General features: G+C 38.3%; 1 protein-coding gene across 3 annotated transcripts in view; it reads right to left on the bottom strand.

Moving 5' to 3' along the window:
- KCNMA1 (potassium calcium-activated channel subfamily M alpha 1) overlaps positions 1 to 16,962 on the bottom strand; it is a 731,805-nt gene that overhangs the window by 228,269 nt on the left and 486,574 nt on the right. For all 3 annotated transcript variants that reach the window (XM_044299035.1, XM_044299036.1, XM_044299034.1), the window contains exons 15-16: positions 11,302 to 11,411; positions 11,049 to 11,117 (exon numbers count right to left, since the gene is read on the bottom strand). In XM_044299035.1, coding sequence (XP_044154970.1) covers positions 11,049 to 11,117; positions 11,302 to 11,411 — 179 coding nt within the window. The remainder of the gene's footprint in view (positions 1 to 11,048; positions 11,118 to 11,301; positions 11,412 to 16,962) is intronic.

Raw genomic sequence — 16,962 nt, 5'->3', positions numbered from 1 at the left:
GCATTTGTGTCCACTGCTCCATTCACCTTTATGAGACTGATGGAGTAGAGTGGTCACATAGAGGTGAATGGGGCGGTCATCATGCATGCACTTTTCTGATCCATCTTTTTCATACAGGAGACTTAAGGACCTCTGTTCTCTAGATCGCTGGGGTTCCCAACAGTCAGACCCCCAGCTATTAACATTTATCACTTACCCCTGCATAGGTGATAAATGTTCTTTATGGTAAAATCCATTTAATTAAACCAAAATTCTAATGCTAAAATTAGGAATAGCGCATATGTTTTTACATTTTTGTTTGCATATCCTTCCTTGACAAAGTTTTAATCCTATAAACAGTGGTTTATAATCTGAATAATTCTCTAATACAATCCAAATAAGTAAAAGGGAGAAAGGAGGGGAGGGCAGCATGGAAAAATATTTTCATATTTCATGCAATATGAGCAAACAGAAAATAAAACATTGATGTTATGATCTAGTTATTCTGTACCATTGTCCCCATGCAGTAAAGGCAGGTGTATAATGCTATAGGCAACCAATGCCATACATTTACACATACTGTGCTTACAACCCATTTACAGCCCAATGTTTGAAAAAATAAAAGTGAAAAGAGCAATGAAGGATTTTTTTGGGGTTAGCCCTGTTCCATGCCAGCTAACAAAAGGCATTTTCTAACAATCCAATATACATATTTAACTTTTTGCAACTCAACAAACCAAACAGCACATGATACGCATGCACATTCATTAACATGCTTTAGCAAACCAATGTTGCAACACTATTGCATTCTGAAAGCAGGGCACCATTTCTAGTGTTGAGAGGTTATTCATTCGGTGAACTAAATAGGTGCGTTTGGATGAATAGATTAGTATTGTAGTCAGTTTTCTGAGCTAGGCTTATTTCATTCAAACTATGTGACTAAGCATTCGTTAATAATCAAATAAATGTCGCCCAGTTTAGCTCTATACTTAAAATGAACAATAATGATTATTTACACTATATCCTGCATTCTGAACCAGAGGGTCCATGTCCTGTCCCCAAAAGGTACTTGTCTGTCCTCTGGTGTGCTTTTGAAGTATAGAACGGTGTTTGGGGTAGATTGATATCAATTATTTGAGTAGGTGTACTTGACATAGAAATATTGAGAAACACTGCACGTGACCAAATTTTTGGGGCAACCTGAACACCAGAATCATGGATGTTGATTGAACACAATATTAATACTATTTGCATCAATATGACAAACTCTGCTCATCTGACTTACTACTAAAGGAATTCATGATGCTGCAGTAGTCATCCTGAAACAGAAAACCACTTTCCTTAAAGATTTATGATGGATTAAGCCTCTAGAATGTACAGTAGCTGAATGCTAGACTTATGTAGTTTTAAGATTTTTCACCACTGGAAAGTAAATCATGAAAAAAAACTATCTTAGAGATCTTTTGGCATCTGACAAACCCAAAGTCATCGATCAAGCCTTAGGAAACTACTAGGGGGCATTATAGATACTGAGGTCACTATAGTGAGCATTATAATTACTTGGGTCACTGCAGGGGGCATTATAAATACTGGTGGCAATGTGAAGGGCTTTTTATTTATTTATTTTTTACTACTGGTGGGTTTCATTACTGCTGGGAGCAATAGGGGAACTTTTTCCACTGCTGGAGGCACTATGAAGGTCTATTTTACTACTGAGGGACTATAGGGGTCTATTGCATATGAGGAGCTTTATTACTACTGGAGGCACTATTGTGGGTATTACTACTATGGGGTGGTCACTATGGGCAATATGGGGTATTATAACTACCAAGGGTACTATAAGTGCATTATTATTAATATGATTATTATTTGACACAATATGGAAGGCACTATTACTAACAGAAGCACCCATGGGAGCATTATAAATGTCAGGGACACTGTTACTAATGAAAACACTCTGGGAGAGAATTATTAATATTGGTGGGACTTTTGGTAGCACTATTATTATGAGGGTACTAGATGTATGGCACTATTATTTCTGCAGTATAGTATTTGGGGGCGCTGGGAAGCACAATGTCCACAATATTGGGGATAGTAAAAAGATAACAATGTTAGGACTCCAGGAGGGGGAGGACGATGGAAACATATAAATGAGGAACCTAAGATGTCTGTGTGGCATACTCTGCAGATAAAGCAGAAAGAAGTCATCATGGCAGTCTGGAATGAATGCAGAAGATGATGAAAGGGAAGATGTGTAATCAAAGAGGATGTCACTGGATGTAATATGTATATGCTGCAGTGCTGTATTCCCCTGTATATTTAGTAGCATTGAATGTATTGCCCATCCAAATATGTCTTTAGTGCTACAGATTAGCGGTAGGAGGGTTGGTTGGATTGAAAATTTGGCACATATGCACCAGAATATCCTTAGGTGGGACAACAACAGAGGTATTAGTTTTTTTAAAAACATGTGACAAGTCCTCTTTAAAATATGTTTAGTTGTTTTGAATAGTTTAATAAATTTGCATTAACCTCTGCATTTCTAGAGAGGATTTTTCATATTTATCTTGTAGTTACTCTTTACAATGTTTATATGAATAGAAAGTTTTTGCTTTATGGGTTTCACTTACTTTCAGAATGCAAGAAAACATCACTGGTCTTAAATTATATAAGTTAAAAAATTATATATGTTAAAAAATTAGCAAGTTTAACTTTTTGAAATTTAGGAGTCAAAAGGCACATGCTGTACCAAGCACATGGCTTTCCTGCATATTTGAAACCTCACCATTAGCCAACAGTTTTGGGTTTTCTTGGCACTCCATGTAAACAAATCATGCAATCACAATTAAAGCTTCTTAAAGACAAGACTGGTCATAATGCAACTCCCTATGTTGCAATAACTTCTCTACAGTTACCAAACTTGCAGGAAGTTTCTTGAAGAGAATCCCAAACCACACCCATAGGAAAGGACAAACAGATGTCAGATGAATGTCAATAAAACACTGCACACAGACAAGACAAACCACTGAGTAGGGCAGGAGAACAGCCCACTCTTCAAGTTAACACCAAGCTGATGTCAAACAGTTTAAGTTTAGGAAACAGGCTAAATAATGAGAAGATGGAAACACTTTGGATAGCAAGCCTTAAAAAAGGAACTGATAAGAAAAATAAGATTTTGTCCATATGATCCAGAATTACTGTTATCTGGCAACATTCGTCATGCTGCTATGAAGTGTGGCTAATACACCTTTTCCTTTCAAGAGAAGATAACTGCTAAAGTGGTTTTCTAGAAGAGCCCTTTTGTCTCAAGAGTGGCAGAAAGTAATAGCTACTGGATACTGGGGACTAGCTATACCACTACTATATTATGAACTAATAAAGACTAAACCAATGAATCACCAAACACATTACTACTTGGTCATCTGGGAAAGGACAGTATTTAATGGTGTCTACAGGGACTAGACATACTTAGGGACTGCTCAATGCACAATTTAATCAACAAAATGTATGTGTGACACTTAGATACCATAGACTGGATAGTATGCACTTAGGCATTGGCACATGAATTTAAGGAGCCAATTGGTTACCAATGACAGGCAATAACAGCACAGAATTTTCAAAAACTCTAACAGAACTAAATCCCTAGGGCAGCTCAGAGAATATAACATTGGTATTATATAAAATAAGGATCGTTTCAGCTGGTTGGATCTCCAAGGGCTAGGCAGTAAAACTAAATATACAACTTGGTCACCAGGAACAGCAAAAGGACTATATTTCTGGTTAAGCATGAAATGACCAAAGTATACACAAGTTGTGAAAATCATTGTTTGGTAGCACAATCTATATGTGGATATTAGTGTTAAAGGGAATCTGTCACCTAATATCTTCATATAAATCAATCTCAAACGGTGGATGTGCTCTTGTCAGCACATCTTTATGCTCTTGTTCCCATCTTGATCCATTCCCCTAATTCAGAGAAATCAGCCTTTTAATAATATGCAAATTAGCCCCTTGGTGCAAAAGGGCATTGCCCTTGCACCCAGAAGCTCCACTCATTCTCTTTCAAGTCGTGCCCCCACCACTTTGACAGGCCTTGGCCCTGAAGTCTTGCACCAGCAGATCTGGAGATCACTGGGCAGATGAAATCTGACTGCGCATCTGCCCAGCGATCTCAAGTCATATACTGCACATGCACTGAACGCACAGATGTTAGACTACAGGGCCAGGCATGAGTCTTCCCTGCCTGGCCCTTTCAGTCACAGTGGTGGAGTTGCAGCCTGGAAGAGAATCAGCAAAGCCTCTGGGTGCAACGACATGCAACGGCAACACCCTTGTTTAAGGTAATCTACTGAGACTGTATTTGTGAGCTATCCTCTCCCTTAGGGTCCACAGCTGTGTCATGTGACAAGCAGTCTGACTTTCAAAATAACACATCATCTTATGTGTGGACAGGAAGCTAGTTTCTCTATGTATTGCTACGGAAGCCTCAATGTCAGTCTCATAGGAATGAATATAGAAGTGACCTTCTGCCCTGTATCAGTTGGAGATCAGAAAGTTAGTTACATGACACAGCTGAGGATCAGAAGGGAGGTTATAACTCACAAATACAGTCATTGGTGACAAGATTACATTCACTACAGTTTACATCATGAACCTTTCTAACAGGTCAGAGAATAACATTTTCTGTGGGAGTGCTACTTTAATGTTTTGTGGTTTAGTTGCAGTCAACATTAGCAAGCAAAGCTACCTTTTTCCATTTATACATGATAGGAGCTCTGCATAGAAAAATATGTTCTGTTTATGAGTGAAGAGCTGTATGTACCTTTACAATGAACAAATGTCTTTCTTTCTAATCACTGTTAATTTTCTGACATTTCATTACCTGACTATGAGAAAGCTCAACCTTGATTTGCAAACAGAAATTGCTGAAATGTAAGGTCTCTTTACACTGCCCGAAGTTGGGCAGATTATCGCTAACGAGCCTTTGTACAAATGCTTGTTAGCGATAATATGCCTGTGTAATTGTACCACCAATCGAGTAAGTGATTGTCAGGTTATGATAGGAACGCTTCCTTCCCAACAATTGCCTGCTCAATTGAGCAGTATAAAGGAGCCTTTATTTTACAACAGGCACCAAAGTTAGAAAATGATCTATTGACTTATGTGGGAACGTTGTGGGCATGTTAAGTGACATGCATGGGTCATTGTAGAGGAAATGGAAAGAAACAGAACTTCCCCTTTCGGCTATTGTCAATGCTAGGATCTTGTATTATTTGTCTCCAACTTAAAGGAGATGTCTGTTGTTTAACGTCGATGAAATATACTACAAGTTATTACTATTGTAATATAAACCTTGAAAGAAGTGTACTTAAAGGAGTAGTCTCATCTCGCCATTACTAAAGCGATATGAGACTGTCCCAACCACCAGGTGGCCGGGAAACAAAGAAGCATCCTAGGTACTTGCTTTTTTAGAGGCAGTGCCTGGAGGCTACAGAAACAGCATAGTACAGAAAGCAATGCTATTTCCCTAACTCGGAAACAACATACCTTGCTTTGCTGCACTGTTTATGTAGCTTCTATGCACTGCAATGGGACTTACTGTAACAGCGGGCACCTAGGACCTTCCAGTTTCGTGGCCATCTGATGATCAGGACTTATTTTCTTCTCGCCCTGGTAACACTGAGATGAGACAACCCATTTAATGTAAAAACTTGGTTGAACCAATAGGTCGTTTTCTTATCATAGGAAATGTAGGTTAAAAGCAATAAGACATATGCTTGTCCTACAATCTTTCTTTATTCAGTATCCTATATAGTACACTAAAAAATAAAACATTTTGGGTTTAAAAAATTAATTATCTTTCAGAAAATGCCTTTCCAGTGTTTTTGTGTTGGTTGTATTGAACTTCAAAACAAAACCCCAAAGACTTGGACTTGAACATACCCTGGACCATACATGTTTTTGTTTTTTGTTTTTGTATTGAACTTGATAACTGAAATATGAGCGCAGCATATAGGATACTATAGGGTAGGGTTTTTCACATATAACATTTTGATACATTTTTTGAACAGTTTTTGAAGCTAAAACTAGAAGTGGATTTAAAAAAACAAGAGAGAGAAATATAATGCCTTCTTGTTACTATTCACCCCTTGCTTTGGCTTTGAAAGCAGCATAAAAAAAACTGCATCACAATTGTGTGAAAGCACCATTAGAACCATCTCGTTATTGTATAGTACAGTAAAAAAACGAGAACAGCCTATACTACCAAAGCTAAATTTACTTGTGTATTGCTTATGTTATACAGTATGTCAGTTTGCTCAGACAAAAGCCATGGAGAGGTATGCAAACCCCTCGAAAACAGGAGGTTAGGGCAAAAAGTGTAGTTAGTAAACTCAATCTATCCTTATATCATAAATTAAACAAATGGTATAGTTTGTAGGAACAAACCATACTTAATAACTTGATATGCTGCATTCATAACTAACAGGACAATATTAAATACTACAAACAACATGTGGAGTGTTATTAGAAGAAGGGGCTTCTTTACTAGGGCTAAAAGGGGTCATCTCAGATTAGAAGAAAGGTATCTGCCTTTTCTCCAGAAACAGTCTAACCACCCTTGTCCAAGCAAAGCCCAGATTTTTCTGGCAACGTTCAAGGAGAAAAAGCCAGAGCCTTCTTTTTTAATCAAGGAAACCCCTTTAATAGGCTACCATAATCTGTGATATAGTGAAAATGAACAGATTGTGATGTACAAATGGCACATTTGACTGAAGACTGAGACAATGGGGAGAGATGGGGGAGCAGTGTGAAACACATACAGAATGACAAAGACATACACAAAACATAGCCGCAGAAACACACAGTGCCAACTGGGGAACAAAGACCTGAAAATGATAATTTCCATTATTCACTGACAACAGAAACCTTTAACCCCCTATATGCCAGTGACCATTAGTGACCTATCCTGCTGGCAGTGAAGAGATTAACCAGATTCCTGCAAAGAAGTTAAAGCGACAGTGGGAGGTCAGAAATACACTGAGACTTGGTAGCAGAGGAGAGTACATTTAAGTTTAGTGATATTTGTCTTATCTTAATGAATGTACATATGTATCTTTGTAAAATACATATATACGTGCAGTATTTATATACAGACACATACAGATATAGGTGCATGTGTAATGTTTGCATACATATGCTTAGGGATATATGTACGGTATTCATGCACTTTTACAGGAATATCTATATACACAGAATGCATCTGAGAGATGGATAAATAGGTAGAAACATTTCAGCAATATATAAAATTATTATTTCATTAGCATACAATAGATTTGTAACTAGTAGGTCTACAAACTTTAGCATAAATTGAGCAGTGACTGTGCTACATTATCTCTCACATCCATAAGTGTATATAAAAATATATCCAAATTATAAATATATATATACATATGTACAGTCATATATATGTTTAATATATATGCGCATATCTATATATACATATGTATGCATGTATGTATTTGTATACAGATGAAAAAATAGGAGACAGCCAGTTTTTGTGTATGTTTTCCTTCGAAGGGATCTCCTGATTATGGGTCCAGAGGTGAGGAGGAGAGGTTAGGGTGAAGTTTTGTGAAGGAGGGTTAGGCACAGTTAATGTTGAAAGCCATACCGCTTTCTGCTTCTGCAAACAACAAGAAAAAAAAATATAGATTTCCAATCAAATATATTGATAAGAAATTTGTGGACACCAAGACATCACCCTCCCCCCCAATCAAATTATATAAAGTAAAAAAGTAAACTTAATAAAAACAACTAAAATAGGCACAAATACTATAAACAAAACTTTTGTGCAGAAACTACTAGTCCAACTGCATACCTCTCCACCATATCTCCCTTATTTACTAAATAGAGCTAATAAAATATTGTTTAATCGTTTAAAATCATGGACCATGGATTATCCAGGCAATTCCCCTCCACCATATCTCCCTTATTTACTAAATAGAGCTAATAAAATATTGTTTAATCTTTTAAAATCATGTACCATGGATTATCCAGGCAATTCCCCACTGGGGACAGTAAAGTGCTGTGGAATATGCCAGCACTATATAAGTGAGTAAAATAAATAATAATAATAATATTAATAATAATAACAATAAATAAATTCACATGTATAATCTCCACACTATAAAATTATTAACGTCTATTTTCTGCTTCACAATCAATATGTTTTTTTCCGCCAATGTCCAGCCAAATAGCATTCATTGCAAAGTTCCCTTTGTTTCTTTCTATATGTCCTAAACAGATCATGTATCTCCATGGTAGCAGACTACAAACAAAAATCCTATGTAGTCATATTCTCTTTCAAATTTCTTCATACTTCTTGCTAGCCTACCAATTGTGCATTAGCAAGGAGTATGGGACAGTCTAAAGGGAGTATGACTGGGGGATCAAACTACACAGGGTTTTGTTTGTAGTTGCTTAACTTTTATTTTATTTTATATTAGATGCACTGGATGAATAAAAAAAGGCTGTTTATACCATTTAATACACCTGTTATGTAATATAAATCCTAAGGGGGGAATTTATTATGAATAATATACCACTATTGGCGTTCTAAAGTCGCAGATTTTGTCACAATGTTTTTTGCAGTTAAATCTGTGAGTTTTTTTTTGCCAATCATGCCACTTGCAGAGTGCAGAGAAAAGGGGGCATGATGTGGTAGGGGTCGGGCTGGCAGGCGCAGTTCATTTATCATTACCCATGCCAGTTTTTGCCGTGGAAAAATTACTTAAAGACAACTGTCATTTATTTTTTTGTATTTGCTAGTTTATTCGAGCTAGGCATGTATACTTGAGTTAGTCTGTCAATGATTGCTAAAAGATCTGTAATTACCCTATAATAACAGCTTTCATTAATGTCTCCTGTCTCATTCCACTGCTCCCTTAAAAGACCATTGCTTTGACTCATCTGTCTCCGGCTAGGAAGACATAGGAGAGGTCCTTCACACTGCATGCCTGCATTAGGCTTCAGAGTGAGGAGGCGTGTCTCTCAGTAATCCAATCTGTTTGGCTGGGAGGAAGCTGCTGGCTACAGCAAGTGTGTATGGGAAGTGAGGGAAAGCAGTTTTGGCCTCAGAGAACTGGCAGAAGAGTCATCTTGAAAAGATCCTCATAATGTAGGATTCAAAACAGCCGTAACTAAGGGGAAAACTCAAGGAAAACAGTGGTAAGCGAAGAAACTAAAGATTGCTTTATGCATAATGCTGCTGCAGCAGTAACATATGCCAAAATAGATTTTTTTTAATGAAAATTTGACAGTTATCCTTTAAATCTATACCAGCATGGGTACTGACGTAGACTTTAGTATGTCGCACGGCCTGCTGGTGGAAGCGCCAAAGTGATGTAGAAGCCTGTGCCTCAACATAACTTTGGCGCATCCACCGGCAGTGCAGAGGGACTAAGACCGGATTCTAAATCGCCGGTCTTAAAAAATGTCCCCCTAAGTTTTCTCTTGGTCTTTATTTGTATCTAATCCTTTATTTATATTTTTTTCAGCTTGCTCGCTTTGTTAAGACTTCCCACACTTTACATTTTTAGAGTCCAGATAAAGTGATGAAAAAACATTAAAGACTCCTTCAACTGCTTATTACAAATACAATCTTCAGTTAAACCTACCAGATAAGGGCATTAAGATGAAAACCTGGCATGTACTTAATGACTTAGATACATTTGACTTTTCAAAGGGAGCAGCAGTGGAGAGGTATGTGAGTATAGTACATGATTTTTGAAAAAGCAGAAATCAACAGCTATGTTAGATTCAGACAAATAAATGAATAATAGTAATAACATAAAATATAGATAAGAAATTAACAAAGGGTCAAAACATAAGGGTGGGGACAAGTTAGTTATAACAAAACAGCAAATCAATTATTAGCAATTCAGCGATTGCTGGTAGATTAGCTTTATGTGGTTGTGGTTAAAAGTAAGTAGCTTGTATTAGAGTTATGATTGTAAAGAAGGATCTAGCTCTGACAACTTCCAATGCATCTAGGGAAGTAATGTCACTAAAAATCATGCAGCAAGTGGAAAGAACTTGATGACAGGCTCTCATATGCAGTAGCCAAGAATTTTAAAAAGTATTGTCCATTTCAATCAGTTACGTTTTGGCTTGTAAAATAAATATAGAAAATCTTTGCTGTGGATAATTTTTTTTATTTCGGTTTTCATAAAAATACTCTATGGGTGAGATTTATCAAAACTGGTATAAAGGAAAACTGTTGTAGTTGCCCATAGAAACCAGATTCCACCTTTCATTTTCCAAAGGAGTTTTGAAAATAAAAGATTTTCCAGTTTTCTTTTACACTAGTTTTGACCATACCGACCATGCAATTTCATTTGTCTTCAAAAATGCCCTCTACCTCCATAGTACAATTAGGCCTAATATAATGCTTTCAAGAAATCGATTTATTTATATGTAGAAAAATGCATACATTTTAAAAATAATGCATAACTTGGAGGAAATCAGAATCATTGATATTTATTTACATTATACAGTGAATAACATACTTCACTATTATCTAATGAAAATGTTTAACACTATTTGCACTTTAAAGGGGTCATACAGGATTAGAATAGCATGGCTGCTTTTTCCAGAAACAGTGCCATATCTGCCCATGGCTTGTGTCGGGTATTGAAGCTCAGATCCATTGAAATGACTTAGGCTGCAATATCACACAGTGCGTGGACAGCTGTTTCTGGAAGAATCCTAGTCAACTTCTTTGTGTAAAAAACACATTATCGTGGTCAAATGAGAATGATTTAAAGTGATTAATCTAATCTCATATTAGTATATCATAAATAAGGGACACAACAATGGTCTTTGTGACTTCCTAAACTACATCTACATCTGATACTGTAGTTGTGTCTCTTACATGATGCTGAACATAAGAACTCCACTGAAGTATTACATGTAAAATATCCCGTACATTCATGTATAATGAAGACATAAAGAAAGTTTAATTTTTCTGAAAAACAAATGACAGTATATAGTTCCAAGAAGTGACTTACCTGCTCTCCCCTTTTTCTGATTTGTATTCTATGGCTATCATCAGCAGCTTTAGTTTCACAAAGCACAACCTGTAATGTCCAAGAAGACAGCGGAGAGTTTTGGAAAAATACTGAAAAGTTGATTTTAATCATTACCTCTATGTTTGTCATTGTCCCTGCATTATTCCAGCTGTTTCCTCCCATTTTTTTTTTTTTTGGGGTACTTCACTTTCCAGTCATTTTTCTTCTATTCCCACTTGGCATTTATACTTACTCACAAACCGCAGGGAAGGAGAGTCCAACAAAGGCGTTGGATAGATATTCTGTGTACATCTCATTGGCCACTCCTTCTAGGTAGTACTTTTGCCACGTGTCTTCTTCAATCTGCCAGAAGAAAATCATGCTATTTCAACAAATTAAAATAATTTCAGGTTAAAGAAGAAAATGCTCTAATTAACATAACTAATGGAAAACATTGAGACAATTGTCCATAAGATATTTGAAATACAATTTTGCTTATAAAGCATACAAAATTCTGTTTGCTTTATCAATTTCTTTAGTTCATCATAAGTTCCCAGTTTTCTTTTTTCCATGTTAAAAAGGTGTCTTGTGTTACATTGTTGTAAGGCTCACAAACTGTATGTCATAAGCGAAAAAACTCAATTTCCTATGATTCATTTCCCACAGCTTATTTCCACACTTCACTCCAGTGCAATTTCCACCATACGATGTCCAGAAATAGCATACTATTGTAGCAACAGTTATTTGCTATACTTTTCACAGAAATTAAGATTTATCACCTATCTTAATCAGGTATGATTGTTAGGGGTCTAACTGCTAGGACCTCAACCAATCACAAAAGCAGGTGTCGCCAAGTCCTCTATGTGGTGGTCCATGCATGAATACCACTCAATTCACTTCCCTGGAACTGATGGGCATAGCTGAGTACTGTACTCAACAGTCCCATAGAAGTGATTGGAGCAGTGGTCAAGTACATGGATTACCGCTGCATTCAAACAGAGGATCCAGGGCCCTAATTCTTGTGAACTGTGGGGGTCCTAGTGGTTGGACTCTCAGTAAAAATACATTTGTCAATTGATATTGGAATTGATATTCTTGGACATGTTTGAAGCCGCCTAGGCTCTTAGTCGTGGCCTCGACTAAGAGCCTAGGCGGCTCAAAACATGTCGGCTAAATGGGAGTAAAGAGGGAGAAGGCTGCTCTATGTCCTGTCGTGTTTCATATATGTTCAAGTTTTGGCAATAAAGAAATGTCAAAAATAGGACCCTTTAGTGCCAGATCACCTTTGTTTTTACGTAACTATACAAGATTGACTTCAACTTTTGCCGTGCACGACGGAATTACAGGTGAGCTGGAAACTATTTATCTGGGTTAATATTGTTGATGGTCTTGGTTTTTAGAGGTTAGGTTAGGAGTTAATGAGGATTAGAAAACTATTAAAAACAGTACCATGCTCAAAAAGTTAAAAAAATATGACCTTTGCGGCTTTTTTGCACACTCTTGTGCAAAAGTTTTAGACTTTTTGTAATTCTACACCACTCACTTCAGTTTTGTAATGTGGGTAGAAAAGTGGGTATGGTTAGTTATGTTAATGAGTTTCATTTATCATTGCGACTGGAGTAGATTCTTTAGACAAAAGTGTTAGGTCTAAGGATAAGACAGATTTATCAAGTAACATAAGACATTTGATAAATGTAGCATAAAGTCCTCCAACGCAAACTCAAGCAAAACTGACTTAAAATGTTCCCTTCATGATAAATCTCCCCCCGTGTTTTTCTAATTCTAGTGAGTTAATATCCATTTGGTCTAGGGTATTGAAACAGTTCATAACCCTATTAGTTAATACCACTGGTTGTTTATGATGTATTTCATAGTGGTTAATATCACTGGTAGTTTAGACTACTTATGTTAAAAACATATATTAAAAAACCTTGGTGGTAATGCTGACTGTTTCTGTGAGGACTTAAGGTTTTAATTTTCATGGTCTAAAAGGTGTAAAGTTTGCACCAAGCATCAGATTCCAGTTCATGAGACAGAACACATTCACATGAATTACTTACTGTCCCCAAAAGCTCTCATATAAATTTCCATAATTTCAAAAACACAGAATTTCTTCTTCCTCTTATTTCTAATAAGTGAAATGTTGTGCCAAAATTGCTCCACAATTCTGACACAAAATCCTGTCTCAAACTAAAGAAACCAATTGTCGGTATAAAGTTAGACAAAACTGTATTGCCATGCATAAGATTTATAATCACTGCAATTAGTTTGGTGCATGTCTTGACAGCATGTGTAAGTTTACACATGTCCAGATTAGTATATCTGCCTGTCCTATAGCTAGGTGGTAACTTGATTTCCTGACACAATTCATTTAATGTAAACACACTACATAATTATCTTCAGAATCTGTGTGCTCCTTATGGATTTGTATTGCTGATTTGGTTCAGAATGAGTGGAAATCCACTGCAAAACTACACATCAGACATGGAAACCTGCAGATATATAAATTGGAGTATGACTAGAACAAAGGAGGGAAAACTTTTAGAGTCGTGGTCCACATTGGGTTCATATATTGGACCCAGGGGCCAGACCAAGAGTAGATGGATGGGGTGTTTGTGTGAATTAATATAAATTTAATTTCGTAACATTAAAGGTTTAGTTTAATTCAAGGTAGAAAAGCATAAAAATAGTTTTTTATGCTGTGATGAATACCACCCCTCGTGCCCGCTGACGTCAACCACGTCGAGCTCACGAGACCTGGTATGATCACAGGGTTTACCAAAAACGTGAAGTTACGCCCTCCAGAGGAGCACGTAAGGTCAGGCTGGTATAGTTTACACACACACCTCCTGTCCACGCGGACACAGAGAGGCAACAAGCTGAGAGAGCCTTTTCACTGCCGCAGTGAAAACAGCACACACTCAGCCCGGGTAACTGCCACCAGTTTCTCGTTTGATATAAGCCCGATCCGCTAACGGGATTATATAGGGTCAGAAACCAACCCGCAGTAGCTTATAACTAGGCCAAAACATGGACGTGGGGATTCGTGATCGAGATACAAGATAGCACAAGATTAAATTATAGATTTAATCGCTATAAGAGCACACTAGATATGACACAATATACACAGACAATATATACAGTGGTCTGAGATTACAGATACAGATTATATGGGTACAATAGGATTAAGCAGTGTGAAAGTAAGTTACCAAGTATGATGAAAGTTCCTTGTGATGTCCTGAGCTGGAGGCCACACGAGGGGCTGTGATCTCCTGCTATTTCCTGGGTCCCTCTAAACACATGTGTAGGATCTGACCCCTCTTCAGAGAAAAGACGCCGCCTACTTGCTGGCACCAGGCTTTTAACCTGTAGCTGGCCCATCCCCTCCCTGCCTCAGGGAGGGGTCAACTCCCCCTCTTCTGGGCTGACGGTGAATGACCCACAAAACCCTTTAGGGGTCATAGCTCCAGACCAGAGGGTCACAGGGAGATGGTTCTGGGACTAATGGACCTGCCTGGGTTCCGGCTACAAGTAGAGCCCAAACCTGGTACCGGTAGGTGGCTTCTATGGGGAGATATGGGTATCTCCCTACCCCGACTGGGTACGAGTAAACAAAGACCATGGGACCGTACCTCGTGGCCACCGGGACACAAATATGTATCCGGTTTGCGCCTGCGATGGCCAGGTGATTCATAATTCCTTATGAGAGGTAGGTGCCAATATGTCTAGGAAATCTCATTGATCCAGGCAAAAGCAGATACCCACAGCAGGGGGTTTTCCTGCAGATTCAGGTGGCTCCCAACTGCTGCACAGAGGTGTGAACTTCTCCTTGAAGCTTGGACCCCCTGAGGGGTGTCTTCCTGGCCAACTGACACTCAGTTGGCTGGGGGGGTGGAAACTTATTTGGCATATACACTGAATCATGCCACAAGGTGCATAAAATTGCAATCAGGGCTGGGGGCTTTGAAGCAGGGGAATCCTGTAGATTTCCCTACCTCTGCTGTCTGTCAGCAAATGGGGGGGGGGGTGAGGACATGGCTGACAGTAAATATTAATCCATATTCCTCACATATGCAATGTATTTCTTTCATAACATAGTATGTATAACTCACCTTCAATTTTAGTAGGAACAGTGTTGTTGGTTTCCCTTTTTTGCTAAGGCATCAAAGTCTGGAGATAGCTTTGTTGTTGCAATTCACAGAATAGATACTGTGCCAGTATATAGGGTCTCCATAGTGCCTTCAATAATGTGCCAGTATATAGGGCCCCTATAGTGATTCCCCTCTTCTCCATAGTGCCCCCATATTGTTCCAATATATAGGGCCTGCATAGTGCTTCCCCTCTTCTCCATAGTGCCCCCCATATTGTGCCAGTATATAGGGCCCCCATAGTGCTTCCCCTCTGCTCCACAGTGCCCCCCCCCCATATTTTGGCAGTATAAAGGGCCCCCATAGTGCTTCCCCTCTTCTCCATAGTGGCCTCCATAGTGCTTCCCCTATTCTCCATAGTACCAATCCATATTGTGCCAGAATATAGGGCCACCCCCTTCTTGCCACAGTATACTATAAATAATAATAAAAAATAAACACATATACTTACCTTATGCTGCTGTCAGTGATGTGATGCAGGCTTCTTCCGGCCTGTGTCCCGCTCTGTACGGCTCAGGTGGCACAATAACGTCAGCGGCCTCTGATAGGCTACAGGAAAGGGCAATCAGAGGAATGGGCAAGGGAGACGCGTCTCCCCTGCTCCTCTGCACCATTCATCTGTATCGCTGTCCTGAGGACAGCGATACAGATGAATATGAAGATGAGCACTTCTAGAATGGAAGCGCTCATCTCCACTTCTGCTGCCTTCGGACAGCTCTGCGGGCTAGATAAACAGGTCTGCTGGGCCGTATACGGCCCGCAGGCCATAGTTTGCCCATCATTGGAATAGAACCTACATACCATTTATAAGGAGTTCAGTGTCAAAAACCATTTACATTTTTTGTGTGAGTCTCTCCGAAATATCCCCACCACGTATAGCCTTAAGTATCCCACGAACCTTGAGAAGCTTTGGATTACATTCATAATGGAGCATAAAATGTTTGGCAATTGGTTTCAACACCTTGATGTCCTTTTCTTCACCAACAGATACAATATTGTGGATATGTTCACATGCCCTCACTTTCAATTTCCTTAGGCCTACATACATTTTGTAGGTAGGGATCTATGGCACACCATAAGTATTGATATTTGAAGATATAAGAAATATCCTGTTAAGGGATATTTCACTTGTGATTCCTCTCACGTTGTATGTCTGATCAAATGCCCCTGCGGATTGATCTACTTTAGCGAGACAACCCAGCACATTAGAGATAGAATCTCCAAACATAAATCTACAATCAGAACTGATCAATTACTCTTACCAATTCCGGCACACTTTAAACAATTTAACAATCAAATCTCTACAATGCGTTTTCAAGTTCTGGAACAGATACCAATACCACGACGAGGAGAAAACCGGACCTGGCTACTGAAGCAACGTGAATCATATTGGACACACCGCTTAGATACTTTGTTCCCAAAGGGACTAAATAGAGAATGTGACTTTTACTTTAATGTATAAAATGACATAATATGTCCCACTTTTTCTGACATTCTATTATCTTTTTGTTGTTCACAGATTCACTAAATTGGAAGATTTCCTTTCATCCATCTAGTCATATACTCCTTCCCCTCTCCCCTTCCCCTCTCCCCTTCCCCTCCTCCCCCTTCTCACCCTAGTCAATCAGTATAATTATATAATAACATATTATCTATCGATATTGCTCTTTAATTTATTTATTTTCCCAGGATTAACGTTTTATTTTATCCTACAGTCAATTTATCTTTTCATAACCATTGTCCATTTTTTCATGTTTATCCTAATA

Source organism: Bufo gargarizans, chromosome 6 (genome assembly GCF_014858855.1).
Source record: "Bufo gargarizans isolate SCDJY-AF-19 chromosome 6, ASM1485885v1, whole genome shotgun sequence".
Classification (NCBI taxonomy): Eukaryota; Metazoa; Chordata; class Amphibia; order Anura; family Bufonidae; genus Bufo; species Bufo gargarizans.
This window is presented reverse-complemented; position numbering and strand designations above follow the sequence as displayed.